General features: G+C 42.9%; 1 protein-coding gene across 1 annotated transcript; it reads right to left on the minus strand.

The window, feature by feature from the left end:
• Positions 1 to 489: 489 nt before the first annotated feature.
• Positions 490 to 27712, minus strand: LOC106601466 (ras-related C3 botulinum toxin substrate 2). The gene is made up of 6 exons (XM_014193686.2): positions 27451 to 27712; positions 10137 to 10208; positions 9285 to 9402; positions 8475 to 8537; positions 1698 to 1857; positions 490 to 1348 (listed from the first exon to the last, which is right to left on the minus strand). The coding sequence occupies exons 1-6, from the start codon at positions 27483 to 27485 to the stop codon at positions 1218 to 1220; spliced, it is 579 nt and encodes a 192-aa protein (XP_014049161.1). The 5' UTR covers positions 27486 to 27712; the 3' UTR covers positions 490 to 1217.
• Positions 27713 to 27881: the final 169 nt, after the last annotated feature.

Below are 27881 nucleotides of genomic sequence, written 5' to 3' on the forward strand. Positions count from 1 at the left end.
AGGTTAAATAAGGATTTTTAAGTCTTGAGACAATTGAGACATGGATTGTACATGTGTGCCATTCAGAGGGTGAATGAGCAAGACAAAAAATGTAAGCGCCTTTGAACAGGGTATGGTAGCAGGTGCCAGGCGCACCAGTTTGTGTCAAGAACTGCAACGCTGCTGGGTTTCTCACGCTCAACAGTTTCTCGTGTGTATCAAGAATGGTCCACCACCCAAAGGATATCCAGCCAACTTAACAAAACTGTGGGAAGCATTGGAGTCAACATGGGCCAGCATCCCTGTGGAACGCTTCCGACACCTTGTAGAGTCCATGCCCTAACGAATTGAGGCTGTTCTATGGGAAAGGACACACACACACACACACACACACACACACACACACACACACACACACACACACACACACACACACACACACACACACACACATACACATACACATACACATACACACACACACACACACACACTCATATGTTTTTGTTGGTGTTAAATTAAATTGTAATAGAGAGAAAAGTAATACGGTACCTTAGAAATATAGTAGAATGCTGTATCATGTCAAAATATGAAAAATAAATCTTATAGAGTAAACAACATGATCATTTTAGAAAGTTTCTTACATTAGGATGGTCCAATACATTTCTGACTATACACACTGTAATGTTTGGTCTATGTATTTTTCAGTGTCTTTCTTGTACAGTAAGGACCAGTCACTGCATAAACAAACCATATAGAAGAAATGTATGAGAAAATGAGTAAGAAACCAAAACCAAATACCAATATATGAATCTAAAACACTTATCCATGTGTACATATCCAGGATTTGTCTTGAAAATATGAAGGACATTTATATTGATGCTCCAGAAAGTCTGATGGTTGTTTTCAGACCTGAACAGTGGTCTAACATTGAGAAGAATCGTAGATCCAGCTATATGCCTGAATCCCTAATCAGTGGGAAAGGTCGGCACCATCTGTAATGGTACAATTCGACGGTCCAACTATCTTCCATTCATTTGGGATTGAGGCATACACTATATACTGTAATTATAGCTGGATATACACTACAGATGGCAAGACTCAACACTACATATGTTGACTCATCTGAACATTAGACCACTTTGTAAAACTGACAAACTTTGTATTTAACTAAAATCAACATTTGCTGTTGTGTGATTCCTGAGCCCTTCCCTCTTGGTGTATCCACAGGTCTGAGATCAGATGAGTAGACAGGGTCGTTTCTTCACCTTGGTGGGCTGGGGGCACAGCACTGCTCGGATGGCCTCGTCAAAGACCGTCTTCAGCCCCCGCTGGGTCAGGGCAGAGCATTCCAGGTACTTCACCGAGTCTACCCAGAAAACACACAAAAGATGTATGAGGGACATGGAGAGGATAGACTGTTTATCTGGCATAATGCACGGCTGGCGGGCGATGATTCCAAGAATGTGAAGCTTGAGTGACATGAAATCTCAACAACTATGCAGTATAAGGATTAAGAGCAGAATACAAAGTGTTCCATGATACAGTACAGCTCTGTGAACAACAATCATTAAAATGACAGATAATCAATCAATCGCTGATTCAGTCATATCCCATTACAAACCCAGAGTGACCACTGTATATGTGACCACTGTATACCAATCATGGTAGATCTCTGATGCACGATCACAAATTCAGGATCCCAGAGACCTACATACCTATCTCTTTGGCTAGTGCTAAGCCTTGTGGGTAGGTGATGGGCGCTAGCTTCTTGTCCTTCAGCTTCTCAATGGTTTCCTTCTCGTCCCTCAGATCCAGCTTGGTGCCCACGAGGATGATGGGCGTGGAGGGGCAGTGGTGTCGTACCTCAGGGTACCACTAGTGGGAGCAAGCACACACACACAGAGTAGGTGAACATGGCCGCAGCAAAAGATACTGAATTACTTTTCACTTCCTTTTCTGTGATACAGCTCATCGTTAATTCTACCAAAGATGATCTATATACTGACAAGATACTGGACTGACCGCTTTAATAATGAGAATAAATGTCCGCAAAGCGGACTGCAGACAGGAGGAGGCGGGGTTAGGCAGGAACATTCTGACCAATGAGAGGGCACATACACGTGTGAACAACAGGCATAACGCCAAAATACAATTATTTTTCTCAAAGTTGCAAATTGAATTACATTTTTTAATTGACGAAATTCGACACTCATTATAAAAATCCCTACTTGTGGACAGATTTTGTGGACAAATTTTGGGGCAGAGTCAAGCCTCTTGCTTCGTCTCTTCCCCTCTGGTTCTACTACTGTATTATGGAGTAGCCAGTTAATGCAGAGGTTGATTCCTGGTATAGCTCTCACACATAAAATCTAGGACACTCTGTCTATTACTATTATTATTATTACAACTGTCGTTACCGTCATTAATATTACACACTATTCAAATAAAATGGCTGGTCTCTTGTTTCTATCAGTCACTCAATGAAAAAGGAAGTTCCTTCTTCCGCATTGAGTGACTGATAGAAACAAGAGAGCAGTGTATGCTTTTGCAGAATAGGAAATTATTAATGAATGCTTATGAATGACGTTAGTGAGTCACCTTCGCTTATTTTAGTGTGCCTCTGTTCATTTGGAGGTCTTTCATCAGCTTCTCTGCTTAACACCTCACACAGCTCTACGTATGTTTATACATCAGTAATTATTGGAGTCTCTAATACAATATAGGACCCATCCTGCAAGCCATCATTAGCTGTTACAGCAGAGTGGAGGGAATGTCAAGGTTGAAAAAGATTCCTTTTTATAGAGCATGGATGTATAGTAATGAGAACAGTGACAGTGAAGCACACACACACTGTATACACACACACATTTCAAGTATTTCACTGAGTCTACTGAGAAACACACAACACACACACACACACACACACACACACACACACACACACACACACACACACACACACACACACACACACACACACACACACACACACACACACACACACACTACATTCTGTGAAAAATGCATCAAGAATTCTCGGTACCATTGCACCAAGGTTTTTCTGCCTCTCGTGTCTGTCTCTCTTTCATTGCAGGGTAGCCATTATTTAGTCATCATCTATGGGGACAAAGCATCCATTCTTCTGCACTCTTTGGCCTTCCTGCCATCAAACCTGGAATGCCACACAAAGGACTGGGGTAGATCTCACAGAGTCTTAGCTGCTTAGGAGGACTCATTGGAGAAGAGCAGCTTTACAATAAAAGGCTTTCAATATTCAGAAACTAAGGGGTTACCTCTGCCCTGACCCTACAGACTCTGTGGAAGAAAGATGAAAGGATGCTTCTCTATATACCAGGACAGGTAAGGGATGTCACTTTAACAAATAAAACTTCCCAGCTTCCTACTAAGAAAGGTGATGGTGCCATGAGTTAAATCATCCCTAACTGCCATCGAGGCTGACTGGATTAAATGGAAACACATTAATTTAGTGGTGTAGCAATTCTGTGTTTTTGAAAATGGCACCTTTAGTTTACTAGTATCTCTCTGAAACTGAGTGAGGGAATTAGGTTCTGCTAGGTTAAGATATGAGTTGGCCAATAAATACAGTGTTATGATAATGGAAGACATAAACCAGAACACTTGTCTTGAGAAGCTTGGAGAGAAATTCAAGCTCCAACCATTTACCCAGCGCTGGCTAATTGATTCTTGATCTCCCGCTGATCCAAAATGGTGATAGCAGTAGGAGGTGTACCGTGGCAATAATCAGAGATAACACGGGTCAATTGAATCTCCTTTTGACAGGCAAATACCAGAGTGACATGGGTGGGTTAGTGTGAGCAACATTCTACATGGCTGTGACTCTGGCTGTGACTCTTCCCCCACACAGTCTGTAGCCTACCTTCCATGTTAAATAGATCCTAATGTCACCTGAAAACCTGGTAATCTACTAAGGCTCCATTTGCATACATGGGCAATGTTACCATGGAGACTCATTGGGAACATGCCATGCAAAAACAAACTGAGAAAGGTGGAGAGAGGAGGAAAAAACGACTAAAGAGTTTTGTTCTTGAAATGTGAAAAGTGGCAAACATTTGCATAAGGGCTGGAGAAGCGAGATTGCTATTGTTTGAAGCTAATCATAAATTAAAGGGCTGAGTAAAGTCATTTGGGAAAGCGGTGCGAATCGAAACGCCACAAATTGGAATGGATTAACACTGGTCTTTTCAATAATTGCCAATATCAAGAACACTTCTCTCCCTCCATCTTAGTTTGAGCACTTTAAATCTATGTAGTAGAATAAATTACACATTAATACTTTCCAGCAACCTACCAGACCTGCCTTCAGACCACTCTGGACCATATTAGGGTTGTTTTGACAATGTCATATCAAGTAAAGCAGATTTATCAAATGTCATTGTCTTTTGACCTCCACTGCTCTTGATATAATGCTGTCCTCTCCAACACTGACAGTTCCCAAACGAATCAGCTCAATTCAAACGGTTGACATTGAAGTTAGAGGAGTCAGAACCTTTGCTGTCATTTTTTAAATTGTATTTATTTTATTTAACCTTTATTTAACTAAGCAAGTCAGTTAAGAACAAATTCTTATTTACAATGACGGCCTACCAAAAGGCAAAAGGCCTCCTGCGGGGACGGGGGCCTGGGATTAAAAATACAAATAAATACAATATAAATATAGGACAAAACACACATCACAACAAGAGAGACAACACAACACTACATAAAGAGAGACCTAAGACAACAACATAGCAAGGTAGCAACACATGACAACACAGCATGGTAGCAACACAACATAACAACAACATGGTAGCAACATAACATGGTAGCAGCACAAAACATGGTACAAACATTATTGGGTACAGACAACAGCACAAAGGGCAAGAAGGTAGAGACAACAATACATCACACAAAGCAGCCACAACTGACAATAAGAGTGTCCATGATTGAGTCTTTGAATGAAGAGATTGAGATAACACTGTCCAGTTTGAGTGTTTGTTGCAGCTCGTTCCAGTCGCTAGCTGCAGCAAACTAAAAATAGGAGCGACCCAGGGATGTGTGTGCTTTGGGGACCTTTAACAGAATGTGAATGGCAGAACGGGTGCTGTATGTGGAGGATGAGGGCTGCAGTAGATATCTCAGATAGGGGGGAGTGAGGCCTAAGAGGGTTTTATAAATAAGCATCAACCAATGGGTCTTGCGACGGGTATACAGAGATGACCAGTTACAGAGGAGTATAGAGTGCAGTGATGTGTCCTATAAGGAGCATTGGTGGCAAATCTGATGGCCAAATGGTAAAGAACATCTAGCCGCTCGAGAGCACCCTTACCTGCCAATCTATAAATTGTGTCTCCGTAATCTAGCATGGGTAGGATGGTCATCTGAATCAGGGTTAGTTTGGAAGCTGGGGTGAAAGAGGAGCGATTACAATAGAGGAAACCAAGTCTAGATTTAACTTTAGCCTGCAGCTTTGATATGTGCTGAGAGAAGAACAGCGCACCGTCTAGCCATGCTCCCAAGTACTTGTATGAGGTGATTACCTCAAGCTCTAAACCCTCAGGGGTAGTAATAACACCTGTGGGAGGAGGGGCATTTTTCTTACCAAATCATATGGCCTTTGTTTTGGAGGTGTTCAGAATAAGGTTAAGGGTAGAGAAAGTTTGTTGGACACTAAGAAAGCTTTGTTGTAGAGCATTTAACACAACATCGGGGAGGGGCCAGCTGAGTATAAGACTGTATCGTCTGCATATAAATGGATGACAGAGCTTTCTACTGCCTGAGCTATGTTTTTGATGTAAATTGAGAAGAGTGTGGGGCCTAGGATCAAGCCTTGAGGGACTCTCTTAGTGACAGGCAGTGGCTGAGATAGCTAAATTTTCTGACTTTATACACTGCACTATTTGAGAGAGGTAGTTAGCAAACCAGCCCAAAGACCCCTCAGAGACACCAATACCCAATACTCCTTAGCCGACCTACATGAATGGAATGGTCTACCGTATCAAAAGCTTTGGCCACGTCAATAAACATAGCAGCACAATATTGCTTAGAATCAAGGGCAACGGTGAAATCATTGATGACCTTTAAGGTTGCAATGACACATCCCTAACCTGAGCGGAAACCAGATTGCATACCCGAGAGAATACTATAGACATCAAGAACGCCAGTCAGTTGATTATTGACAAGTTTTTCCAACACTGTTGATAAACAGGGCAAAATAGAAATAGGCCTATAGCAGTTAGGATCAGCTTGATCTTCCCCTTTAAATAAAGGATGAACCATGGCTGCCTTCCAAGCAATGGGAACCTCCCCAGAAAGGAGAGACAGTTTAAAAAGGTTGGAGATAGGCTTGGCGATGATAGGGGCAGCAACCTAAAGAAGAAACGGTCTAAACCATCTGACTCTGTCAAGTTTAAGGAGCTCCTTTAGCACCTCAGACTCAGTGACCGCCTGCAGGGAGAAACTTTGTAGCGGGGCAGGGGAAAAATAGGGAGAAGCGTCGGGGTCGCATTAGAAAGGGTGGGAGATGAGGAAATGTTGGACGGGCAAGGAGGCATGTCTGAGTCAAATAGGAATCCTGACTTAATGAAGTGGTGATTAAAGAGCTCAGCCATGTGCTTCTTGTCAGTAACAACCACATCATCAACATTAAGGGACATGGGCATCTGTGAGGAGGAGGGTTTATTCTTGTCACGTCCTGACCAGTAATAGGGGTTATTTGTTATTATAGTTTGGTCAGGACGTGGCAGGGGGTGTTTGTTTTATGTGGTTCAGGGTGTGTTTTATGTATGTGTTTAGGTAGAGAGGTATTTGATTTATTAGTCCGGGGTTTGTTAGTCATTGTTCTATGTTAGTATATTTTCTATGTTCTATCTAGTTTTTTGTATTTCTATGTTTAGTTAATTGGGGTTGGACCTTCAATTGGAGGCAGCTGGTTATTGTTGCCTCTGATTGAGGGTCCTATAATTAGGAGTTTGTTTTTCATGGGTTTTTGTGGGAGATTGTTCTTGTTTAGCTGTTTGCCTGACAAGACTGTCCAGTTCGTTTGTGTTTTTGTATACGTTATATGTGTTTTTCCCAATAAAAAGAAGATGAGTATACATTTTCCCGCTGCGTCTTGGTCTCTACCCTACGACAACCGTGACAATTCTCCAGGTCTTTAACCGTTTTCTAGAACTTCTTGACAAAGCCTATGGCTGAGGCAATGGTATGAGAAGCAACAATAAAAGTGTTTGAAAAGGGTAATGTTTGGCAGGCTTTTTTTTGTGATATTATAGCTCTTTGATGTGAATTCAACTTCTATATTAGTGTGTCAGTTCAAAACCCATGACTTCTGGAGAGATGGAGAGACAGGATGGGACAATTACTATTTTCTCCTTTTCATCAGAACGACAGTAGAGCGATAGAGGGCTCAAGGACCGCTTCGTTCAGCAGTAGCTGAGAGCTGCCAAGGTGACATGTGAACTGTGTGCCCCGTGCAGTGAAAAGACACAGACCCTGACAGTTACCTGGGGGAGTAGGTAGAGGTCTCATCGTGCATTATGGGAGTTAAGTTCACATGGGACATCCATGTTTGACTCCGTTAAAGAAGAGATGATTACCTCTCTCTGACATAAACCTGAATGAACATGATTGAATATGATTTCTATTGATGAACAGATTTCTATATCCTATCCAAATGGAGTGAGGTTCATTGCAATCCTGTGAGATGCAACGTGCTACCTGAATAAATGTGCTGTTCTAGTCCTTGGATTTGAAATATTTTATTTATGACTGTCTGACTGAAGCGACTAAACCATGGCCTCTGCGACAATAGGTAGAGTTGAAAGGAGCAACCTGAATGAAACAACTATTGATAATAGCATTACTCGGATATAGTTAAAATAGAAAAATATTAATTGTCCATTGGACTATATCCTATTACTGCACTATAAATGCCAGAATCTGTAATATCTTTGTTTTATTATACGGTACACTTCGATTTTCTATTGAAAGCAGGTAAACCAGAGTAGCCTATCCTTTGTAAATTGATTGATTTCTCTATGTGTTTAGACTCACTTCATTATCTTAATCTTGACGGGCATTTTATAGATTAACTGGCATACTACTGTTATCTGTATTACTGACAGATGATGACCCATCTATATTTACAGAAAGGTAAGCACATCTAAATACCCCTGTGCATTAGGAGAGATCAACAGTATTGACACGTTAATCTCTCCGTATATTCATCTATAATGTATGCTATATACTGCAGCTCTTGGGGATGCTGCAGCCTTTATAATGACACTGTGTCAATCAACGCCAATCAACACCTACATTATGAGAACAATGTCATCTGCTATCCCTGCATTAGGTACAGAGGAAAACACCGGAGGCGGATCAAATAGAATATGTAAGTGTGTACTGCATACTATATGTACCTATACTGTACATTGTAGAACAACAGCCATGAAGATCACACAGCATCCACTCACCTTGGCTCTGACGTTCTCAAACGATGCTGGGCTCACCAGAGAGAAACAGATTAGGAACACATCCTAGGGGACAAACATAGTGTCTGATCAATGGTAGTATTAAAGGTGTAGGGAGATGTTGATGTTGTAAACAGATTAGATCTAGTGATTCATATTGTGTATATGGTCATTGGTCAGGGAAGGTGTAGGGAGTAATACATGTGGTTGTACTGAAGGGTAGAAAGGTGTATCAGAGTAGTAGAAGACGTGGGGTCCGAAATTATTGACACTCTCGATAAAGATGAGCGACAATGACTGTATAAAATGTAGTATGCAAAAACTGAACTATATTGTGTGCTCCAAACAATGTGGAAATTATATTATTTTATGCTAATACAATTATGCTAATACAAAAGTTTAACAAGTAATATTATGTTTTTCTCAGAAAAGTAGTGGTTAAATTTATTGACACCCCTAAAGATTCTTATAAATAAAGTAGTCAACAGTTTACATCCTGAATGAATCGTGAATAATGATGAATGAGAAAGTTACAGGGGGTCAAAGATCATACCCCCAAGACATGCTAACCTCTCACCATTACCAATAACAGGGGAGGTTAGCATGTTTTGGGGCTATGATTTCTGACCCTCTGTAACTTTCTCATTCATCATTATTCACGATTCATTCAGGATTATTCGTAATCATGGCAGCATACATTATTAATTGGACAGTATTCAGTCATTTCTGCTCATCTTTATCAAGGGTGTCAATAATTCCGGACCCCACTGTATATCATTTGTAATAGAGATTCTGTATGTGTGTGTGTGTTACCGTCTGAGGATAGGACAGAGGTCTGAGTCTGTCATAGTCCTCCTGTCCTGCTGTATCCCACAGTCCCAGGTTCACTGGCTTACTGTCCACCATCACATTGGCTGAGTAGTTATCAAACCTGCAAGACAAATGAGTCCATTACATCTAGAACATATCACAGTGAAAAACCTTACACAGAATATACAGTATACAGTTTATTAGGTACACCACCCCGTTCACAAAAATGGATCGCTCCTACAGACAGTGAGTCACATGGCCGTGGCTTGCTATATAAAGCAGGCAGACAGGCATCAAGACAACTCGTTGATGAGAGAGGTCAAAGGAGAATGGCAAGAAGTGTGCAAGCTAACAGGCAAATTCCTGTTGCATCATGCTGATGGCAGAGTCAGGATTTGGCGTAAGCAGCATGAATCCATGGACCCATCCTGCCTGGTGTCAACGGTACAGGCTGGTGGCGGTGGTGTAATGGTGTGAGGAATGTTTTCCTGGCACACGTTAGGTCCCTTGACATCAATTGAGCAACAATTCAACGCCATGCCCCAAAGAATTCAGTCTATTCTGAAGGTAAAGGGGGTCCGACCCGGTACTAGATAGTGTACCTGATAAACTGGCCACTGTGTATTAGTGTATAGAAACTGCATACCATAGGTGTTTGTGAAAGTAAAGTCAATATCTAGCATATCAATCCCTAGAATTATTGTGAATATAACATTATTTCCTATTTCTGGTTATTGGTTGTATTATGTAGGCCTTTGGTTGCATTATGTATGATGTTTGTCCATTCAGCCCACACATTTGTCACTGTACCAGCCATATCATGTCCACTGTGTCTGTCTGTGGTCCAGTACTTACACTGTGGGGATGTACTCTCCAGGGAAGGCGTTGGTTGTGTAGCTGATGAGCAGGCATGTCTTTCCCACAGCACTGAAACAGACATTGGGCAATCAGTTGTGTGCCAACACACACACACACATTTTCTTGCTGCAATAGCACATTGACACACTCTCGTGCGCACGAGCACACACACACACACACACACACACACACACACACACACACACACACACACACACACACACACACACACACACACACACACACACACACACACACACACACACACACACACACACACACACCTTTACTCTAGCACACACTGAGAGAACCTATAGTCATTACAGGGTAGCTGCCAGCTGTCAGAGTAACTCCCTTCTCTTACAAAAAAAACATGTCAAATTCGCAGTTTCAAATGTGAAATACTCTAGCTGTTTTCATATTGAGGTAACATTTCACAAGTGAAACCATATTCATTTTCTATTAAGTAGAATTGCATTTTCACATGTGAAAAACATTCACATGAGAAAATCACATTTGGAGTTTCATATGTAAAAAAAACTCCACATGTGAAAATGTCACTTTCACATGTGGAATGCAAGTTCACATTTGAAAAACTAAATGTAATGTGCAGTTTCATATGTGAAAAAAATAAAAATAAAAATTGTACTCCAATGTTTGTTAACAAAGTTCATGTAAACAAACACTGTATAGCCTAAAAATATGGTTAAAACTATAATTTTGATATCATGGATGGTCAGTCCTTGCATCCATAGTGTAGTGTATGGATTTGAAAGTGGTTGCGTTTCTCCAGCCCCATCCCTCAGCGTTTTACCCAAACTGTGGTGGGGAGGACACGTGTTAATGTTTCAATTAAGGATTGCCGTTTTAAACTCCTTAGTTTAGATTAATAGTGTTGCTACATGGTGCCATTCTCTAGTGAGTGAGTTATTTTTGTCCCATTAATATCAAGCAAAACTTCTGAAGTCAAGAACAAAATTCTTAGTATTGCCAACAAAAATAATGATATTGAAAGCAAAACATAAATCCAAAAGTATTGATAGCAAAACAAAATATTGCAAGGGGAAAAAATCAAAGTGAGGGCAAATGAATTGTAAATGGACGCAATTAAATAAAACAATTACATTAAACAATTCTACCTATTTTTGGTTATGTTACCCTGGCCTTTGCTTTCGCTGCCTTTTTCCAGTGGTGGAAAAAGTACTAAATTCTCATACTTGAGTAAAAGTAAAGATACCTGAATAGAAAATTACTCAAGTAAAGGTGAAAGTCACCCAGTAAAATACTACTTGAGTAAAAGTCTAAAAGTATTTGGTTTTAAATATACTTAAGTATCAAAAGTAAATGTAGTTGCTAAAATATACTTAAGTATCAAAAGTAAAAGTACTTTTGGGTGTCAGGGAAAATGTATGGAGTAAAAAGTACATAATCTTCTTTAGGAATGTAGTGAAGTAAAAGTAAAAGTTGTCAAAAATATAAATAGTAAAGTAAAGCACAGATACCCCAAAACACTACTTAAGTAGTACTTTAAAGTATTTTTACTTAAGTACTTTATGCCACTGCTTTTTCCAGTTGCAAGTTTTGGCACATCATTCCAGCAGGATAGCACCCTTCTTCCCACTGTTGGTTTGCTAAGCAGGGTCGGTCCTGGTCAGTCCATGGATGGGAGACCAGACACAGATGGAAGTGGTGAAAAATGTTTTATACTTTTTTTGTAAGTGTTAGCTGCCTTAAAACATGTTTAGGATAGGGGGCAGTATTTTCACGGCCGGATAAAAAACGTACCTGATTTAATCTGGTTATTACTCCTGCCCAGAAACTAGAATATGCATATAATTATTTGATTTGGATAGAAAACACCCTAAAGTTTCTAAAACTGTTTGAATGGTGTCTGTGAGTATAACAGAACTCATATGGCAGGCCAAAACCTGAGAAGATTCTATATGGGAAGTGCCCTGTCTGACCATTTCTTGGCCTTCTGTAGCCTCTTTATCGAAAATAGAGGATCTCTGCTGTAACGTGACATTTTCTAAGGCTCCCATAGGCTCTCAGAAGGCGCCAGAACGGGGAATGATAACTCTGCAGTCCCTGGGCGAAAAACAGTAGGGTTTTTGGAATGCGGTCGTTCTGAGAACAATGACACTGGCGCGTGCATGCATGTGAAGACTCTGTTATGTATGGTACGACGTGCTGTACGTCATACTATACGTTGTTATGGTTTATGACAGTGTGCTGCTTTACGGATGAATGGGTTGTCAGGATGAGTGGCACATGTCATTAAACGACAGAGTGATGTACAATGTGAAACCGTGCAGATGTGCGTTCTTCTACAGCTAGGCTAGATATAACATTGGCGACGAAGACGGCTGAATTCAGTTTACCACCGTCGGCACCATTCCTCGCCGTGCCTGGCGAACCTCCAGTCCCGTGGAATAACTGGCTTGATAGCTTTAACACTTATATCGAAGCTATGGACTTTTCTACAATCTCCGACAAGCGGAGGACAGCACTGCTCCGTCACTGCCTCGGTACAGAGGGACAGAGGATTTTCAGAGCGCTTGGATCGGCTCCTACATTCACTGCTGCAGTCAGCCTCCTACGGAACCACTTCGCCGGGAAAGAGCGAGTGCTCCTCCGACGCTACCGGCTACGGAAGAGACACCAACGGCCGGGTGAGTCCATTCAAAGCTACGTGGCTAATCTGAGGGATTTGGCTAGCTCTTGTAACTATGGGACACTTCAGGACGAGATCATCAGGGATCAGTTGATAGAGGGGACGTTATGTGGAAAGACAAGGGAGAAACTGCTTTTGGAATCGGATAATTTACAACTAGATGGAGCTATTAAAATAGCACTCCAGGTTGAAGCGGCATTGGAATGCTCTACTATGCTAACAGACATATCTGCAGCATACACTCGGCCCCCAGCCATTCTCACACAGCAGCTTCAGCCCGAGCAGGCGCACTACAACGATCACGCGCTGCGCATGGCCTCCCACGTTGATAGCTGCATGGACACAGACACCGGCATGCCCGTGCAGCAGGCACACAGCTAGCTCTCACAATTCAAGGGCTTCAAACTGCCCAGCCCGTGGGAAAATATGCAAGAACTGTTCAAAATTCAATCACTTTGCGAAAGTGTGTCGTTCTGTCCCAGCTACTAGCTCCACCCAGCACAGGCCCTTAGTTTCATCTCACTCTCAACATGAACGCACGGAAATCCGAACTGTCTCCACCAACCATGTGTCATTCAGGACATGCACTGTGCAGCTGGGTGAGGTGGGTTTGCCTTTGCTGCTGGATACTGGCGCTGCGGTGTCATTGCTCAACCTTGCCACTTACTACAAGTTTTTCAGTCACCTACCACTCCAACAGCCCTCCACTGCCCTGTGTGGGTACGGTAGATCCAAGCTAGACATTGTAGGTACCCTCCAGGTCCCAGTACACTACGGCACCAAGCATCTGCCATCATTCACATTTCATGTTGCAAAGCGGGGTGCCAACCTCTTGGGCCTCGACCTCTTCACAGGCTTGGGATTCACGCTGAGAGATGACAGTGGGTCAGCTATCCACCAGGTTACCTGCACATGGCAACAGAACTGGCCAACTCTGTTTGATGGACTGGGCTGCCTCACAGCCTTTACTCACAGGCCCCTAGTGAATCCGGAAGTGACCCCAGGCATGCAGCCCCTGCGGTGCATTCCCTTTGCACTGCGTGATGACGTCACAAAAGATCTCCAGGCACAGTTGGATGCAGGCATCATTGAGCCAGTCAACGCTGCCCCCTGGATTTCAAACTTGGTCATTGCAACCAAAAAGTCAGGTGGAATCCGGACCTGCGTGGATCTTCGTGCTGTGAACAAGGCCGTTGTCCCGGATAAGTACCCCTTGCCTACAGCTGAGGAGCTGACCGCACAATTCCATGGCTCCACGATCTTCACGAAGCTTGACCTTCGTCAGGGTTATCTTCAGGTACCCCTCCATGCAGCTAGCAGAGATCTCACTACCTTTGTCACACATGCTGGCGTGTTCAGATATACACGCATGCCTTTTGGACTTAGCTCCGCCCCCAGCTGCTTCCAGAAGGTGATGAGCACCATCCTCGCTGGAATACCTGGGGTGTCGGTCTATCTGGATGACATCGTGGTCCACGGTCCTGACCTCCACATCCATGATTATCGACTCCACAGAGTATTCAGCGCTCTACTGCAGAACAACCTGACCCTTAACGTTGGAAAGTGCACCTTTGCAGCTCCAGCCGTCGAGTTTGTGGGGTTCCGCCTGTCGGCCAAAGGCAATGCCCCACTCATGTCGAACATTGAAGCCGTCCACAGGATCCCGGAACCGACCTCAGCCTCTCAGGTGGCATCATTCTTGGGCATGACAGCCTACTACCTCCGGTTTCTGCCCCACTACTCCCAGACCACAGCGCCCCTTCGCCAGCTCCTCAAGAAGGATGAGCCATGGGCCTGGACGGCAGCCTGCTCAGACGCGGTCCGCTCACTGAAGAGCCAGCTCACCACAGCCCCAGTCTTGGCTCACTTTGACCCCGTCTGCCCCACCATTGTCACATGTGACGCCTCAGCTGGAGCACTAGGAGCTGTCCTCTCACAGCTGCAGAATGGCATTGAGAGGCCCGTCGCCTTCGCCTCAAGGGGCCCTGAGCCCCACAGAACAACGGTACTCTGTGGGCGAACGAGAAGCACTGGCCTGTGTCTGGGCGTGCGAAAGGTGGCACCTCTACCTCTATGGCCGTCTGTTCACGCTCCGAACCGACCACCAGTCCCTCACAACGCTACTGTCGGCATCAGGAACTGGCCACAAGCCACTTCGGCTGCACAGATGGGCCGACCGCATCAGACAGTACGACTATCAGCTGAAGTTCACTCCAGGGAGGGATAACGTGGTGGCAGACCTCCTCTCACGCTCCTTTGACGCTCCTACTCCGACCGTCTTGCCAGACGACAACGAAACAGAGCTCGTACAAATGCTTTACGCTCCTCTTCAGTCAGTCGTCTCACTGGAGGAGCTGAAGCAAGCATCGGAACAGGATCCCACACTGTCTACCCTGCGCACCTACATACGCACTGGATGGCCAGCACACGTGCCGGAAGAGCTGGCGACTTTTGCCAGGGTGAAGCACAAACTGTCTTGCTGGGAAGAAGTCTGTGTCTCTCGAGGGTTTTGCACTGTGGTCCCAAGTGGTCTGCGTGCGCGTGTTCTATCCATGGCGCACGAGGAGCACTTGGGCATAGTGAAGGTCAAACAGCGATGTCGAGACCTTGTGTGGTGGCCAGGCATCGACCACGACATTGAAGCCCTGGTCAGGGATTGTGCTGCATGCCTCCTCAGTGGGAAAACAGCACAGTCCGCCCCACCCCCCCTGCAGCCTCTCGCATGGCCGTCCCGCCCCTGGGAGCACATCCAACTGGACATCTGTGGCGAGATCCATGGTCACGCAGTCCCTCACCATCAGCGCTTCCTGGTGGTGGTGTATGACCTCCACTCTAAGTGGACAGAAGTGGTTCCTGTCGGAACTGTCACAGCACAGGCCATCGTGGACATCCTAGACGGCCTGTTCACAAGGTGGGGCCTGCCCCTCACCCTTACCACGGACAATGGGCCCCAGCTAATCTCTGCCAAGTTCTCCTCATATCTCAGCAACAAGGGAATCAAACACATCCGCACGGCCTACTACAACCCACAAGCTAACAGAGGGGTGGAACGCTTCAACCAAACGCTAAAGAACGGCATCAGAGCGCACCTGGTCCAGGGGTGCACGTTCCAAACTGCTTTGAATCAAACGCTAATGTACTACAGAGCAAGCAAACACACAACAACACAGGCCTCCCCGGCATCCCTCATGCTAGGTCGTGAGATGGAACTGCCACTGGACAGACTCAGAACACAGAGAGTTGCAGAACCGGCGACTAGGTGCACCCAAGAACAGCAGGCAGTGACCAGGCACCAAAGAGAAATGAAACAGCGTTTTGACAAGGCACACAGGGTGAAGAAGTCGATCATCCAAGTGTCTGACTGGGTCCGAACCCGACGGCCTCAGCGGTGCAACAAAATGGCCTCATTCTGGTCGGACCCCCTGCAGGTCAGTCGACAACTGGGGCCCGCCACATTCATGTTGAGCAATGGATCACGCTGTCACGCCAGCCGCCTCAGAAAAGTCCCTGCCCCTCAAGGAATACGAATGCACACAGAACAGACATGCAGGCCAGAGACGCCACCGGATGGACCTCCCCCACCACTACCACCCGAGCCCCAGCCTCTGTGGGCTCCCCAAGGGCCAGAGCCACAAGCGGTGGCGGTTGAATAAAGGCCTATGAGGGCACGAACTCGCCCTGCTCATCTGGGGGACTACTTAACCTCTTTTCATTCTTAGGCTCCGGTAGGTGTCTTAGTCAACCTCCAGGTTAATGGACTGAACTGGCTAGTTTGGAGAGTCCTTCCGTTTAACCTCTGTGGGTAGGTGGCACCAAATCGTCCCACCTACGCAACAGCCAGTCTAATCCCGTGGCGCGATATTCAAATACCTTAAAAATGCTATTACTTCAATTTCTCAAACATATAACTATTTTACACCATTTTAAAGACAAGACTCTCCTTTATCTAACCACACTGTCCGATTTCAAAAAGGCTTTACAACGAAAGCAAAACATTAGATTATGTCAGCAGAGTACCCAGCCAGAAATAATCAGACACCCATTTTTCAAGCTAGCATATAATGTCACATAAACCCAAACCACAGCTAAATGCAGCACTAACCTTTGATGATCTTCATCAGATGACAACCCTAGGACATTATGTTATACAATACATGCATGTTTTGTTCAATCAAGTTCATTTTTATATCAAAAAACTGCTTTTTACTAGCATACCCCCCGCAAACTTCCGGGGAATTTACAACAATTTAGTAAATTACTCACGATAACCTGTTAGGGCTAGGGGGCAGTATTGACACGGCTGGATAAAAAACGTACCCGATTTAATCTGGTTACTACTCCTGCCCAGTAACTAGAATATGCATATAATTATTGGCTTTGGATAGAAAACACTCCAAAGTTTCTAAAACTGTTTGAATGGTGTCTGTGAGTATAACAGAACTGAAATGGCAGGTCAAAACCTGAGAAGATTCTGTACAGGAAGTACCCTGTCTGACCATTTCTTGGCCTTCTTTGCCATCTCTATCCATTACAAAGGATCTCTGCTGTTACGTGACACTTCCTACGGCTCACATGGGCTCTCAGAAGGCGGCAAAAAGCTGAATCGTGGCTTTGCAGGCTCTGGCTGAAAAAAAGTAGCGCGTTTGGGTAGTGGCTGGTTACAGTACTGTGAGACTCACGCGCGTGCCTGCGTCGACCGAATGCTTTGTTTTCTTTCCTCTGTTTACCTAAACGGAGATTCCCGGTCGGAATATTATCGCTTTTTTACGAGAAAAATGGCATAAAAATGGATTTTAAACAGCAGTTGACATGCTTCGAAGTACGGTAATGGAATATTTAGAATTTTTTTGTCACGAATTGCGCCATACTCGTAACCCTGATTTACCATTAGTGTCTGGAACGCACGAACAAAACACCGCTATTTGGATATAACGATGGATTATTTTGGACCAAACCAACATTTGTTATTGAAGTAGAAGTCCTGGGAGTGCATTCTGACGAAGACAACAAAGGTAATCAAACTTTTGTAATAGTAAATCTGACTTTGGTCAGGGCTAAACTTGGTGGGTGTCTAAATGGCTAGCCGTGATGGCTGGGCTATCTACTGAGAATATTGCAAAATGTGCTTTCACCGAAAAGCTATTTTAAAATCGGACACCTCGATTGCACAAAGGAGTTCTGTATCTATAATTCTTAAAATAATTGTTATGTTTTTTGTGAACGTTTATCGTGAGTAATTTAGTAAATTGTTAGTAAATTCCCCGGAAGTTTGCGGGGGGTATGCTAGTTCTGAATGTCACATGCTAATGTAAAAAGCTGGTTTTTGATATAAATATGAACTTGATTGAACAAAACATGCATGTATTGTATAACATAATGTCCTAGGTGTGTCATCTGATGAAGATCATCAAATGTTAGTGCTGCATTTAGCTGTCTTCTAGGTTTATGTGACATTATATGCTAGCTTGAAAAATGGGTGTCTGATTATTTCTGGCTGGGTACTCTGCTGACATAATCTAATGTTTTGCTTTCATTGTAAAGCCTTTTTGAAATCGGACAGTGTGGTTAGATTAACGAGAGTCTTGTCTTTAAAATGCTGTAAAATAGTAATATGTTTGAGAAATTGAAGTAATAGCATTTCTAAGGTATTTGAAAATCGCGCCACGGGATTCAACTGGCTGTTGCGTAGGTGGGACGAATTCGTCCCGCCTAGCCCAGAGAGGATAAACGTTCACAAAAAGCATAACAATTATTTTAAGAATTATAGATACAGAACTCCTCTATGCACTCGATATGTCCGATTTTAAAATAGCTTTTCGGTGAAAGCACATTTTGCAACATTCTAAGTACATAGCCCAGCCATCACAGGCTAGCTATTTAGACACCCAGCAAGTTTAGCCTTCACCAAAATCAGATTTACTATAATAAAAATGTTATTACCTTTGCTGTTCTTCGTCAGAATGCACTCCCAGGACTTCTACTTCAATAACAAATGTTGGTTTGGTCCCAAATAATCCATCGTTATATCCAAACAGCGGCGTTTTGTTCGTGCGTTCTAGACACTATCCGAAATGGTAAATCAGGGTTACGAGCATGGCGCATTTCGTGACAAAAAATGTCTAAATATTCCATTACCGTACTTCGAAGCATGTCAACCGCTGTTTAAAATCAATTTTTATGCAATTTATCTCGTAAAAAAGCGATAATATTCCGACCGGGAATCTGCGTTTCGGTAAATAGAGGGAAAAAAAGAAAGACGGGGGCGACCTGTGCACGCGCCTAAGCCCACTGTCCCCTGATCGGCCACTTGACAAAGGCGATAATGTGTTTCAGCCTGGGGCTGGAATGACGACATTCAGCTTTTTCCCGGGCTCTGAGAGCCTATGGGAGCCGTGGGAAGTGTCACGTTACCGCAGAGATCCTTTGTTTTGGAAAGAGATGTCAAAGAAAGCCAATAAATGGTCAGACAGGCCACTTCCCGTAAAGGAATTTCTCAGGTTTTTGCCTGACATATGAGTTCTGTTATACTCACAGACACCATTCAAACAGTTTTAGAAAATGTAGGGTGTTTTCTATCCATATGTAATAAGTATATGCATATTCTAGTTACTGGGTAGGAGTAGTAACCAGATTAAATCGGGTACGTTTTTTATCCGGCCGTGTAAATACTGCCCCCTAGCCCTAAGAGGTTAAGGGTTAATGTTTTATTTCTTACAGGTATCACTCTAGGTTCTTGCCCTATGGACATTTTATATATGGTACCAGTCCCTGGTTTTGGAAAGGGGGGGGGAAATGTTATGTATGGTACGACGTGCTGTACGTCATACTATACGTTGTTATGGTTTACGACAGTGTGCTGCTTTACGGATGAATGGGTTGTCAGGATGAGTGGCGCATGTCATTAAACGACAGAGTGATGTACAATGTGAAATCGTGCAGATGTGCGTTCTTCTACAGCTAGGCTAGATATAACAGACTCCATTTTCTATTTTCAGTGTTTGAACGAAAACAAGATCTCCCGGTTGGAATATTATCGCTATTTTACGAGAAAAATCGCATAAAAATTGGTTTTAAACAGCGTTTGACATGCTTCGAAGTATGATAATGGAATATTTTGAATTTTTTTGTCACGATACGCGCCGGCTCGTCACCCTTCGGATAGGGTCTTGAACGCAAGAACAAAACGCAGCTATTTGGATATAACTATGGATTATTTGGAACCAAAACAACATTGGGTGTTGAAGTAGAAGTCCTGGGAGTGCATTCTGACGAAGAACAGCAAAGGTAATCAAATTTTTCTTATAGTAAATCTGAGTTTGGTGAGTGCCAAACTTGGTGGGTGTCAAAATAGCTAGCCATGAAGGCCAGGCTATCTACTCAGAATATTGCAAAATGTGCTTTCACCGAAAAGCTATTTTAAAATCGGACATAGCGATTGCATAAAGGAGTTTTGTATCTATAATTCTTAAAATAATTGTTATGTTTTTGGTGAACGTTTATCATGAGTAATTTAGTAAATTCACCGGAAGTTTTCGGTGGGTATGCTAGTGCTGAACAAAACATGCTAATGTAAAAAGCTGGTTTTTGATATAAATATGAACTTGATTGAACAAAACATGCATGTATTGTATAACATAATGTCCTAGGAGTGTCATCTGATGAAGATCATCAAAGGTTAGTGCTGCATTTAGCTGTGGTTTTGGTTTTTGTGAGATTATATGCTAGCTTGAAAAATGGCTGTGTGATTATTTCTGGCTGGGTACTCTCCTGACATAATCTAATGTTTTGCTTTCGTTGTAAAGCCTTTTTGAAATCGGACAATGTGGTTCGATAAAGGAGAGTCTTGTCTTTAAAATGGTGTAAAATAGTCATATGTTTGAAAAATTGAAGTTTTGGGATTTTTGAGGTGTTTGTAATTCGCGCCACGCTCTATCATTGGATATTGGTGAGGCGTTCCGCTAGCGGAACATCTAGATGTAAGAGGATATTATGGTAAGAAACATAAAATTGCAGATTAAGTAAATTCTTAAAATGTTTCTTGTTTGGAAAGCTTCCACCATATTTTCGCCAGAATACCATCATTAAATTCAGCTTGGTGTCTATCATGGTCCACTCCCACTCATGATAAAATGGTACAACAACAGCACACCAACTAATTTGGGGGATTTTCGCTGTGCAAAGAAGATGCCAATATACTGTCCTTATTGCTTGCTACAGTATGATGAATGGCCATAGACATTCTAACTATGTACAATGTGCTGAATGAACAGCATGATGGGGCCTGGCTTCTTTCAAACTTGCCTACATTATGAGAAGCAGTAATCCGCTTTCTCTAGCTTCTTGTCAGTGTTCTAAAACACCTCTGACAGGCAGCAGCTTAAAACACAGTCAAGGTTTTGGCAGTAAAATTCCAATAAGAAGCACGCACCTGCATGTACAGACAGGAGGGAAGGAATGCTAGTCTGAGGAGTGCTCCCAGAGTTACATTTTTAGGGCAAGGTTAGAAAGTGACACCCCGGGCTATACGTAGGCAGGCTACCATCAGCTTCTTCTACAGATTGGCTCCACCTTGAACATCATTAGGTTAGCATTCAAGGTTGGGTAGAAGAAACCTGATAGATGCCATTGAAAAGAACTGGAGAAACATTCATAGTTTATCCCCTTGTGGACGACATAATTAGTAATAACTTCCTATATATTATATTAGGTGGCAAGAAGCAGTTCTGTCCACACTAACTGAAGTCGAGAGAGAGGAAAGGCTGTGCAACCACTGCACAACAGCAGAACCTGAGACGGAGCTACATTTCCTGACAAAATGGCAAAAATATAAAACAATTAGAGAGTGTCATTTTCCCAAATTTGAAACCCTTATTCAAGGTTTCAAAGAGCTCTCTGATGAGGATAGGCTACCTGTCCTGTTGGGGGAGAACGCAGAGAAATGTGGGTTGGCAGCGCACTACATTGCTGCCTGCTATAAGATGAGGGACAGTGTCTGACAGACCAATCAACCTGCACATGTCCTCTACTGTATGCTTATTGTTATTGTTGAATGTATGGTTATTTTGACCCTTGGTTATTGTTGTTACTGTTGTCCCGTTGACAATTTTGATTCTCATTTTATTTATTTTTATATTGTAAATATCCAAAATAAGCTTTGGCAATATGTACATTGTTACGTCATGCCAATAAAGCAAATTGAATTGAATTGAGAGAGAGAGAGAGAAAGAGAGGTGACATGAGAGAGAGAGAGAGAGAGAGAGAGAGAGAGGTGATATGAGAGTGAGATACAGGGTAGTGTGATAGTGTCTGTTTCCCTCTCTCAGTGGTGAGTTAGTGTGTCATTGAGCAGTCTCTATCTCTGCTACCCTCTGACTCACACACACATGCTGTTGACTGTGGTCTAAGTGTAGGGGCCTCGTGCTTCCTACTCTCCACCTGCTCCTCCTGCATGAGGCTCGCTCTCTCTTCTTACCCCCACACACAGATGGACAAGGGACAGGGGCGGATGAACCCCTAAATCCAATGATGGCATTGTGATAACTTACTACATGCACCTGATGGGAACCATGTGAAATGCTATATTCTATGGTGCATCTGAAAGGTACTCCTTTTAACAGGGCAATTACTTTTCAACTCAAAGTTCTACAACGGAACAAAAGACTAAAAAGTGCCAATCATGCTAGAGTAGATAAAAGTTACAGCACATGAATGCTTTTCAATGATACTTCATGGTGGGAATCCAACATATACAGCATCTGACTTCAAAGACCAGCCTAATTACCACCGGCTGGGCAGAGTTTATTTTTAATGCTCTCACTTCTCACTCAGTCAGAAGGCCTAAAACAAAAAACAACCGAGGAGGATATAGATGTCAAACTCACACTTCCACCTAAATGCCACACTCCAGAATGAAGTTGTTGGCCTATTTGTGTCCTATTTTGTTTCTGTCACCTCTGCCTTGATGTATCCAACAGGAATAAACATATCTATGTTCCCCACATATACATACTGTATGACTGCATTCAAACAAGTAAGCCGTCACAGTTTCAAAGCTATTCAAGTCTCCTGATCTACAGGGGTTCTCCACATAGGGGGACCGGGGTGTCAGAGTAGGCAGGAGGCAGGGCGGTGACACTGAGTGACAGTCAGGACGATAGGGGCATAGAACCTCTCATGAAGTGTACCTTTGTAAAGTATTTATCTTTTTCTGTCATTCTCTCTCTCTCTCTCTGTGAAAAGTCTGGACAACCACTCCCTCTCTTTTCTCTTCTATCTCTCTTTCTCTTCTCTTTCTCTCCAGTTAATGTCACCTCTACCAGCTCTTACTGACACCTACCCATGGGCCCCCTCTCTTTCCATTTACTGTAACCAGCATCCTCACCCACTGAGCACTGACTGACACTGGACGTCGATGGACGTTGAAAAGTTGCTTAATTTTGTTTGTCCGACCTGGCCTTAATTTTAACTTCCACAGACGTCTGGACTAGCCTTCATTTGGCCCAAACATAGACATCCATGACTGGTTCAAAAGTTTGGACAGTACAGTACAGTACAGTACAGTACAGTACAGTACAGTACAGTGAGGTAAAGAATAGTTCAGTATAGTTCAGCAGAGTACAGTAAATAATAGTTGAGTATAGGTCAGTACACTACAGTAAATAATAGTTGAGTATAGGTCAGTACAGTACAGTACAGTACAGTAAATAATAGTTGAGTATAGGTCAGTACAGTACAGTACAGTAAATAATAGTTGAGTATAGTTCAGTACAGTACAATAAAGAATAGTTCAGTATAATTCAGTACAGTACAGTAAATAATAGTTGAGTATAGGTCAGTACAGTACAGTACAGTAAATAATAGTTGAGTATAGTTCAGTACAGTACAGTACAGTACAGTAAATAATAGTTGAGTATAGGTCAGTACAGTACAGTACAGTAAATAATAGTTGAGTATAGTTCAGTACACTACAGTAAAGAATAGTTCAGTATATTTCAGTACAGTACAGTAAATAATAGTTCAGTATAGTTCAGTACAGTACAGTAAATAATAGTTGAGTATAGGTCAGTACAGTACAATACAGTAAATAATAGTTGAGTATAGTTCAGTACACTACAGTAAAGAATAGTTCAGTATATTTCAGTACAGTACAGTAAATAATAGTTCAGTATAGTTCAGTACAGTACAGTAAATAATAGTTGAGTATAGGTCAGTACAGTACAATACAGTAAATAATAGTTGCGTATAGTTCAGTACAGTTCAGTACAGTTCAGTACACATCATGACCTCCAACAGCCGAAGCTAAGTAGTAACATTAACATGATGCCTTCTAGTTGCAGTCGCTGTACTCATAATACACAGGAGAACGAGCCCTGCAACGAGAACGAGTGCTGCAAGCCCAGCTTCAGACGCAATCGTTAGGCAATGGTAATTTCAGTGTAGGAAAGGATGAAACACCGTCTGTGCCACCAGTAAGTACAGATAGTAGTATAAATCCCCTCACACGGTCCCCGCAGCCGGACAACTTTCTCATGGCTTTTGGAGGGAAATGCTGTAGGAATGCTCAACCGGTGTCGCTCATTCAGCCGACAGAAACTTTCAACCGGTTCTCCCCATTAAGCAGCGAGTCGGAGTCTGAGGCCGAGCCTTCTCTGGTCTCTACTCCTCCCGTTACGGGGTCTGAGATGCCGAAGGCTCCCACCATTAGCTCTGACAAATTGAAAACCCTAGTCATTGGCGACTCCATTACCCGTGGTATTAGACTTAAAATGAATCATCCAGCGATCATACACTGTTTACCAGGGGGCAGGGCTACCGACGTTAAGGCTAATCTGAAGATGGTGCTGGCTAAAGCTAAAACTGGCGAGTATAGTGAGTATAGGGATATTGTTATCCACGTCGGCACCAACGATGTTAGGATCAAACAGTCAGAGGTCACCAAGCGCAACATAGTTTCAGCGTGTAAATCAGCTAGAAAGATGTGTCGGCATCGAGTAATTGTCTCTGGCCCCCTCCCAGTTAGGGGGAGTGATGAGCTCTACAGCAGAGTCTCACAACTCAATCGTTGGTTGAAAATTGTTTTCTGCCGCATCCAAAAGATAGAATTTGTAGATAATTGGCCCTCCTTCTGGGACTCACCCACAAACAGGACCAAGCCTGGCCTGTTGAGGAGTGACGGACTCCATCCTAGCTGGAGGGGTGCTCTCATCTTATCTACGAACATAGACAGGGCTCTAACTCCCTTAACTCCACAAAGAAATAGGGTGCAGGCCAGGCAGCAGGCTGTTAGCCAGCCTGCCAGCTTAGTGGAGTCTGCCACTAGCACAGTCAGTGTAGTCAGCTCAGCTATCCCCATTGAGACCATGTCTGTGCCTCAACCTAGGTTGGGCAAAACTAAACATGGCGGTGTTCGCCTTAGCAATCTCACTAGAATAAAGACCTCCTCCATTCCTGCCATTATTGAAAGAGATCGTGATACAGCCAACTAGCCCAAAAATAATATTGCGATATTGTCAAAACGACTACACCCAAAAATAATATCCCGATATGTAACTGTATTGATTTCCCCCCATCACAACTACTGTGCTGTACTTTAATGCCCAAACTTGTGAAACATAGAATTCTATAATTGGTTCAGATTTGGTCCAGTCCAGACCAACAACATTTTGTTTTGTTTGGTGGTGGAGCTCATTAAAAAAATAGCCAGTGTGTAGAATAATACCCAAATATGCATATTTCTACTTGTGTACCTGTTTAGGATACATCACCATGAAGAAAATGACATTCATAACCATAATTATGCATTTCTGTGTAGTACAGATCAGGGACCCATGATGAAATTCCATTCTGCTACTGGGTGTAAATCCACTTCACTTACTTTTCTAAAGCTTCCTGTTGATGTTTCCTGTTGAATACAGGCCATTTGCTGTATAACTGCACTTTGTCGAAATACAAAGAACAAGCAAAAATGTGTCTTTGGTCTTTGCATCGACCGTGTATGAGAATAGTGTTGTGGGTGTTAAAGGTGACTGTGTTATAGGTGGCAGCTGTGCTTTTGTTCCTTATTAACCATGAGACTGTGCAGACAGAGTGCACCACAGACTAAAGAGGAACTTAAAAACTAAAACTGGAGGATAAAAGCAGCATAACAGAACTTCTCTTTTACAAAAAGAGAAGAGGTTTAACGAACGGAGAACAGGAAAAGACTGCATTGACCTCACTGACTGCTGTCTGTCTGTGTCTTTGTAAATGTTCTCTTTAATTGAGGCCCTCATTATCACCAACTACTCTCCATCTCCTCTCTCCTACAGACATTACACCCACGGATCCCAATCTCCAGCTAGCATCTCAGCATCCATTTTGTCTTATTCAACTTGTCACCAATCTTGCATACACTCCAAAAGGGTTCTTCGGCTGTCCCCATAGGAGAACGCTTTTGGGTTCCACGTAGAACCCTCTGTGGAAAGGGTTTTTACATGGAACCCAAAAGGGTTCTATCAGTAACCAAAAGGGTTATTCAAAGGGTTCTCCTATGGGGACACGCGTATAACCGTTTTAGGTTCTTGATAGCACCTTTTTTCTAAGAGTGTAGGCACTTCCTTCCTGTCTTCTGAATGCAGTGTGTATTGCTACACTGTCTCTTCCTTATTGATTTAAGGGCTGTTGAACAATGTCATTATCAAGACATCATACATTCCTCAACCTGATGTTAAAACTGCACATGCAAATTAGGAATTTAAAGTGTTAATTGTGTGGCCTGTTTTACAGTTAGAGGTTTGTTCTACTGGGAAGTTCCTGCCTTGAGGGTGTCATTATGTTGTTGTATTGACTATGTGATAAAGACCTATTGAGCTTCTGGACATCAAGGTTAATACTGTACACAAAAGGACTGTTACTTAAAAGTATTATTTCTTTATCTAGCTAATACAGATTAGAACAAGGTTAGACTGTTCTGTGGCACCTTTTACAATTTTTGCCGCCCTCATGTCTATCAAGCTGACAGAACACAGCTATGAGGAAGGTATGAAAAGTGCAAACTGCATACAATAACCTCATAAAGAGTACGACAACCAAATTGAAATAAAAAGTACATACATTCCACGTTACTGCAGCTCCCATATGCAATATGAAACAAATTAATTCAGAAAAAACTAAAATTGTCTCTTGACCAGTAGAGGTTGTGGGGGGGGGGGTTCAGTACCCCTGTGACAACAATTTTGGACCCTCTTGTGGCCCCCCTAAATGTGGAGTATGAAATAATTTTTACATAACAAATTTTTGCTATCGTTCTTTTTTTACATCCATTATTAGACAGTGGCAACGCAGAACACTAAAGATTATGAACATGGTATTTTGCCTGCTAAAACGATATGACAACAATAACGTCTAATGTAACTGGCCCCTCTAACAGTACAACTGGCCCCAGCTTGCCCCCCCCCCAGTTGAAATGGTCTAGAACCGCCACTGCTCTTGACACAAGAATGTGTATTACAATACACAGAGAAAAATTCATCTCCCAATTAATAGACAATTGAAAGAAGGCTAAATAGAGTTTTTCTAAAGTTCCACTTTTTAACACACCCATATCCAAGTAGCCTACCAGGTGTTGAACTGCGCGCATACATAACTTAAAGAACTTACCCATCTCCAACCACCACACACTTGATGGCTTGCATTTTCCAGGGGCTGATTTAACAACTTGTGAGTTTACACTTAGTAGGCAAGACAACAATGTAGAATCAGGCACAGTACAGGAAATACGTTTGCCTATCTTAACTTGCCCACCGCCTCGACTCTCGCGTTCACTCTTGCGCAGCGCAGTTTAATGCGGCGAAGTTTATCATTGGGTCTACTGAAGCACATCTCTCATAGCAGGAAGTTGGCCTATGTGAAACTGTGATATTAATGTCCTTCAAATTTGATTAACAAAATGCTCAGTGAAGCTTTCAGAAGCTGATATTATGAGTCAAACTGACATTTAAGCATATCTAGGCTATGACTTTATTGTCCCAGCGCGAACACACTTTTTTCACCTAGGCTATGACATTGTTATGCACTTCTGTTTTATTTTC

Source organism: Salmo salar, chromosome ssa06 (assembly GCF_905237065.1).
Source record: "Salmo salar chromosome ssa06, Ssal_v3.1, whole genome shotgun sequence".
Taxonomy (NCBI): domain Eukaryota; kingdom Metazoa; phylum Chordata; class Actinopteri; order Salmoniformes; family Salmonidae; genus Salmo; species Salmo salar.